Source organism: Pyxicephalus adspersus, chromosome 10 (genome assembly GCF_032062135.1).
Source record: "Pyxicephalus adspersus chromosome 10, UCB_Pads_2.0, whole genome shotgun sequence".
In the NCBI taxonomy this organism is placed as follows: domain Eukaryota; kingdom Metazoa; phylum Chordata; class Amphibia; order Anura; family Pyxicephalidae; genus Pyxicephalus; species Pyxicephalus adspersus.
In genome coordinates, this window is record NC_092867.1 from 4,658,173 (window position 1) to 4,664,538 (window position 6,366).

Here is a 6,366-nt window from a genome sequence, read left to right on the forward strand (position 1 = left end):
TCCATTGTCCTGTACCAGGTCACAATTTATAGATTGCTATAGCTGCACGCTGATACCGGTTTATTTCTTATATTTGGGAATTTCTCTATTGCGAGTGTTCGTCTCACCTCACTAATGATCTCCCCGGCCTTCTTAGCCTGTTCCACATTCACGCTTCCCTCTGTGCTCCATCCGACTCCTTTCATCCACGTCAGATCAGATTTGTACTGGCGCTGCGATAAAAAGACGTTAGATAAAACAATGAAACTTTCAATTGCAATAAAGAAGATATCTTTACCCCTGCTGAACACTCACATGGGATTTGCAGACAATGCGCATTGCATTTCTACCCATGGCGTGGCTAAATCAAACAATTATGTCTCGCCAAAACCTTTACTTTATAGTTTTGGATGGTCTGGGGAAGGATTAGATCCCCGGCCATGCTTTAAATGATCTCCCCCATATATAGAACATAAAATAGCCTGTAAAAAAGCCCAAAAAACGTTTAATATACTCCATGTGTCCCAATACAAAAAAGTTGCTGTCTTATTGTATGTTTTATTTAGTTGGATAACATTTCCTGTGCCTGCCAGCTTGCTGCAAAGAAGGAGCCTTCCTGTGTGGAAGCAATGGTCTCTCTGCAGAGGTGTGACACACGGCCCCGCTGAACCAGACTTATATACTTTTGCAATGAGCGAAGCTCATGCTCCTCCCTGATTGGACAGCTCTAGCAGGGAGTGTGTGGGAATCCTCCTGCCAGTGAGCGATCCCTGGGCAAGCCGTCATTCTGACCTGTAGTGCCCTGGCATCTCTCACTGAGATGAGTATTTTCAAGGCTCCATTCATAAATGCAGCCGCGGTAATCCTCCTCTCAGAGTGAGTCATGCAGCTTGCGTTTATGAATGAATGACGCCGTGGGAAAAATCTCGCGATTTTTCCCACGCTGCATTAATTCATGAGCAGCCAGCCGTGAGACTCACACTGTCTTCCTGGATAGAAAAACTGTATCCAGCAACACATAGTACAGGACTGCAACACGACAGGGCTGCAATCAGGGGAGCAAAGCTCATGCTCCTCCCTGATTGGACAGCTCTAGCAGGGGGTATGTCAGACCTCTGCACAAAGACATGCAGAAGCTAATAGTCCTTGCTGGTAGGTGGCTGCTTTTTTAGGAAGAGATGGCTCCACAATATAATAGCATTCATAATTTGGCTTGCTTTTAGTTGTCTTCCTTAAAAAAGCTCAATATCAAGCAAGCAGTGCAGGACCTTTTTTTCTTTTGTTACATACTGATGTCAGTAGGGATAAGCAAAAATTTCCTTGAAGTTTCGATGGGTCCGCAAAATTTCCTGAAACTATCGGAAATCACTATAGGAGGTTATCACGGCTGCATTCATAAATACAGCCATGGGAATCCTCCTGTCAGTGAGCGATCCCCAGGCAAGCCCTTATTCTGACCTGTAGTGCCCTGGGATCTCTCACTGAGAGGAGGATTCTCATGGCTCTATTCATAAATGCAGCCGCGCTACTCCTCCTCTCAGAGCGTTTATAAATGAGCGCGGCCGTGGGAAAAATCAGAGAATTTTTCCCACGCTGCATTCATTCATGAGCAGCCAGCCGTGACACTCACACTGTGTTCCTGGATAAGAAAAACTCAATCCAGGAACACATAGTACAGAGCTGCAGCTGACAGCTCCACTCGCCTGATTGGTCTTGCAGGTCCCAAAATTTCAGTCTTGCCAACCGAATTTATAAAGGCTGTTCTCGCCTATATGTTGGTAAGCGAGAACGGCTCAATTCCCCTTGAGACCGAATTTAATACATTCACTCGCTCATCCTTAGCTGTCAGGCACTTGGACAGCAGAACATGGCTAAGCTTTGCAGCTGTGATTTAAATACACAGTGACCCTATCATGTGGGGTTTCCATTATTCTGTCTCTCTTCTATAATAAATTGCCAATCACATGTCTCACCTCGCTCTGCAGGTTGTAAGCTTTCTTGGCCCATGTCACCTTCATGTCCTCCGGCAGGATGGTGTAGTCGTGGAGCTTGGTGCGGTAATCCTGGTCGCTCGCCAGGGACTGGGCTTTCTTGGCATGGGTGATGTTGACCATGTCCATGGGCAGGTGGAACTGAGCTTTCCTCTCCTCGAAGCCTTTCTTGTAAGAAATCTGCAATGTAATAATATACAATGTCACAAGTCTGATACAATGGGCCGTATAGTATTCAGTGTCAGCATTCTTCGACCCTTCCATTACCTCGCTGCTCAGTTTCCCTACTTGCAGGGAATGGAGGAGTCTGGAGTCGCTGGTTGCTGCTGCTTTGCCTTTACTTTTTTCATATTCTTCTTTGTATTTAATCTGAAATGGAGAAGATAGAGATGGAAATCTTTGCTGTATATCTCCGGACATCAAAATTCCTTGTTAGCAGATCGTGAGCACGCTCACCAGAATCAAATTCAGCCTTCTCCTAGATGCCACCAAGACAGGAAGATAGGGGGCGTCCAATAAACCCAACAGAAGATCGATCCCTACACTCCCAAAAATGTCCAAAGACTTTGTCAGAGTTACTGAATAATCCTTATTGTTATTGTGCTACAAGCGTAATGGTCACACAACAATAGGGACTTATAATAGCCAGCTGCCATGGCTTGGATACCATTGGCCCCATCCTACCATTGTAATGAAAATATAGGATTTTGGGAAGATCCTACACCCTAATCCTGCACAATTACATAAACAGGTAAACTGGTTGTTCATCCATTCCTCGCATTTCGGCAACAGCATTTGGGTAGAGAAAAAAATTGCAATCCATTTTCCCCCTAGAATATTAAACCAGTATATATCTGTAGGGATTGCAGACATTCAATGACTACATGATCATTACCAAATGGGACCATTATTAATTGGATCACTCAATGATTATATTAGCCGGATCTAATTGATTATGGCCACCAAGAGACTTGTCATCCTCAATAGTCACCTACATCACTTGCAAGATCTCCTGAAGCCTTGGCAGAGGCGAGGGACAAAGAATCCATTTTCATCTCAAAGTTCTGACCTCTGGTCTTATGCCATTCTTCCTTATACTTGTTCTACAAAAAAGAGAAAACAAAGTTAGGTCAGCGCAAAATTTCCAACCATAAGACTGACAAAGATCAACCCTTTAAACTTGGTGAATGTAAATGCTAAATGGAAATTTTACCAAAATTTTAATGACATCACAAAGATTTTGGACATCTGGTAAAATGCAGTGGAAGATGGTGAAAATGTATTTGGCTTTTTAATAACATAATGGGCTTTATATGGCCCCCAATGGCTACAGAAGTTTTTTTTAATTAACTATCCTGGACCTGACATTTTTCAATGTTTTTGTTAATGTAAACTTTACAGCAGCAGCTTTCACTGACGATCAGTAACCGATGCTGACATGGTGATCACATTGCATTGGTCATTCACACACTTTGGAAACAAACCATATCACACAGCATAGTAAATGCATGCATGCTAAAGCTACAAACTAATTTACACATTTTGTCAAAGGTTAAACTGTTCATTCTTCTTCAAAATCAAGTTCTCAAATATTGGTCACTCATCCCTAATTCTTGCAAACTGCAGATATAGATGTTTCAACTTTCACCTTCATATCACTAGTATAGGAAGCTGCAAAGAAACATTTTGGGTGAAAATGATGTGAAAAGGAACACAGGGACCAAAATGGCATTTTAAGACATAAGGAGATAATAGGTTTATATAGCATTAAAGGCCAAATCCATCTCTGGTTCACAATGACGTGGCCATGCTAGCATGGAGCCATCCATAGATGTGCATTGTGCTGCCATGGAGCTGACTGCCTACTGCATAGCAGCACAAATAAATCAGCGATGGATTATTATTTCTACTTTTATTATATTTTATATTTTCTTTACATTTACACTGCAATGCAAGGTATATTCACTACTGTGTTTTATACACTACAGACCCTTCTGCAAAATACAGTGGGGTACCATTCAGAATCCTAAAATTAGGGTTTATGTTAAGAGTTGGGATATGTGACATTGCACCAATAAAAATGTCCAATATATAAATGGTGCATATAGGAAACTCTGTATATCATATCATTGTCACCATTTACCTCGCTGTAGAGTTCAGCATTGGCTTTTGCTTTCCTTATTTCTGGGACATCCTGAGGAAGTGTATAATGCGTTTTGGATTTTTCATATTCTGCTTTATAATTCAACTAAAAAAAAGAAAAAAAAAGTCAGTAAAAAGATAAAATTATCCTTCAATTAACTACGCATAGAAATGTCATGTGATTATTTTTTGTTGCTATTGTTTTTTATTTAATTTTCTTTATTATAAATAGAAAAGTTAATGTAACAAATAAATGCCAACAACATTCAAAAAGATCTCAATATTCATGAATATCAATATTAAAAGGATAAAAATGATCAACAATTTCTTGCTCACTGCTGCAAAAATGATCATTTTTAGACAACCATAAAGACATCTAACATTGTTAGACAGACAGACACATGAGGCTTTATTTTTAAATTATTCCCCTGTCAATCCACTCATAGACCCAGATTTATTAAAGCTCTCCAAGACTGGAATGGATACACTTTCATCAGTGAACCTGGGTGATCCAGCAAACTTGGAATGGATTTCCTAAAGCTATTTCCTATTTGTTAGCAACTGTTTATAATCCTGGACCAGATCCATTCTAGGTTTTCAGGTTCACTATTGAAAATGTATCCTCTTCAGCTTTCGTAAATCTGGAAATATTCATTTAATTTATATTAATTTCCTATGTGACAGCTGTGCACTTTTGACAATTGACCACTAGGTGGCAGAACGAGTCATTGTTTTAATAGGAATTTCAGAAGAATCTAGGGGGGAAATAATTTATATATAGAGCCCATTGTAATATTTGATGTGGATTAAGCTTAACTGTTCTAAATGTCTCACCTGCAGGAAAACATTTTCCAGAAAAAGACCATAAAAAATGTGTTTTAAAAATCAAGTTATGCACTATTTAATGTACAACGCTGTATAATATGTTGGTGCCATATAAATCCTGTTTATTATTATTAATATTAATAATAATAATAATAATAATGCACTCGATTTTTCTGCATGTATGCTGCATTGGATAACCCCGTCAAATAAATATTCTGCTCCAACACAACATGCACCAATGTGCACAACAAAAAATCTGTATTTTTTACAGCCATAGTGTGAATGAATATTTATTTATTTATTTATTTTCTGTGTATTTTGAGAATTTTATTAGAAAATCATTTTAAAAAGGGAATTTACAAAGATGTATGTTTTTTTTTTTCTCTGTTTCATTTTTATATTTATTTTATTTTTAAATGAAACATTAAAATACACAAGAAAAGAAGGAGAATAAAAATCCTGCAAGCACATTTTGTGTTTTTCTTTAATTTTATGTTATTTCGGCCATTTTTCCTAACTTCAAATAACAATAAAAAAAGGGGAATAAAAAACACAGCGGAATGGACAAAGATTACATTTTTAATAAAATAAACTTTATAAATATCACTATTTTTAACAAATTTCTCCCAGCATTGCTGCAAAAATGTTTTTAATGACATTCTGGCAAATGCAATATACGGATTGCCAAAATCATCTGCTCCTCCTTATTAGCCGAAAATTCAATAATCATAATTGCTCACAATGGAAGTGGATGGTGAGGAGTCCAAAAGATTCCATTGCAGCCAAAAAAGTGTGTGTTACAGAAAAGCTGTGCAGAATGGTTTGGAGGCCCCTGGGGGCCACAGGTGAGTGATGGGGCCAAAACTCATTTCCTTTTATATTTTCCCAGGGATACTAAGGTAGAAGGGGGGACCTGGCAGGATGGACAGTCACAAGCTATTACAGTACCGGCGCTTGGACCCCATCCACCTAAACCCACCAAAAATAACATTGAAATCCAGATTTGGCTTCCCAAATCCAAATTACGGTCTACTTTTATTCACCCATTATTAATAGCATCCACTAGTTTTTATTTCTGTCCTCATTTGGGAGATTCACCTTCTCTATAGGCCTGAGGCCCAAGGCTGGAGAGGATACACTTTCATCAGTGATGCTGGGTGATCCAGAAAACCTGGAATGGATCTGGTCCAGGATTCAAAACATTTGCTAGCAAATAGCAAAAAACTTTGAAGAAATCCATTTCAAGTTTCTGGATCACCCAGTTTCACTGATGAAAGTTTATCTTCTCTAGCCTTGGAGAGCTTTCATAAATCAGGCTCCATTGGGCTAATTTATTAAAGCTCTCCAAGACTGGAGAGGATACACTTTCATCAGTGAAGCTGGGTGGTAAAGAAAACCTGAAATGGACCTGGTCCAGGACTGAAAAAAT

At 39.1% G+C, this 6,366-nt stretch overlaps 1 protein-coding gene across 1 annotated transcript in view; it reads right to left on the reverse strand.

Annotated features, from left to right (window-relative positions):
- The window catches only part of NRAP (nebulin related anchoring protein), a gene marked incomplete in the record, with an annotated part of 53,418 nt that overhangs the window by 23,821 nt on the left and 23,231 nt on the right, over positions 1–6,366 (reverse strand). Inside the window, 5 exon segments of the mRNA XM_072424181.1 lie at positions 108–212; positions 1,953–2,150; positions 2,238–2,339; positions 2,966–3,073; positions 4,114–4,218. Of these exon segments, the coding sequence (XP_072280282.1) occupies positions 108–212; positions 1,953–2,150; positions 2,238–2,339; positions 2,966–3,073; positions 4,114–4,218 (618 nt within the window).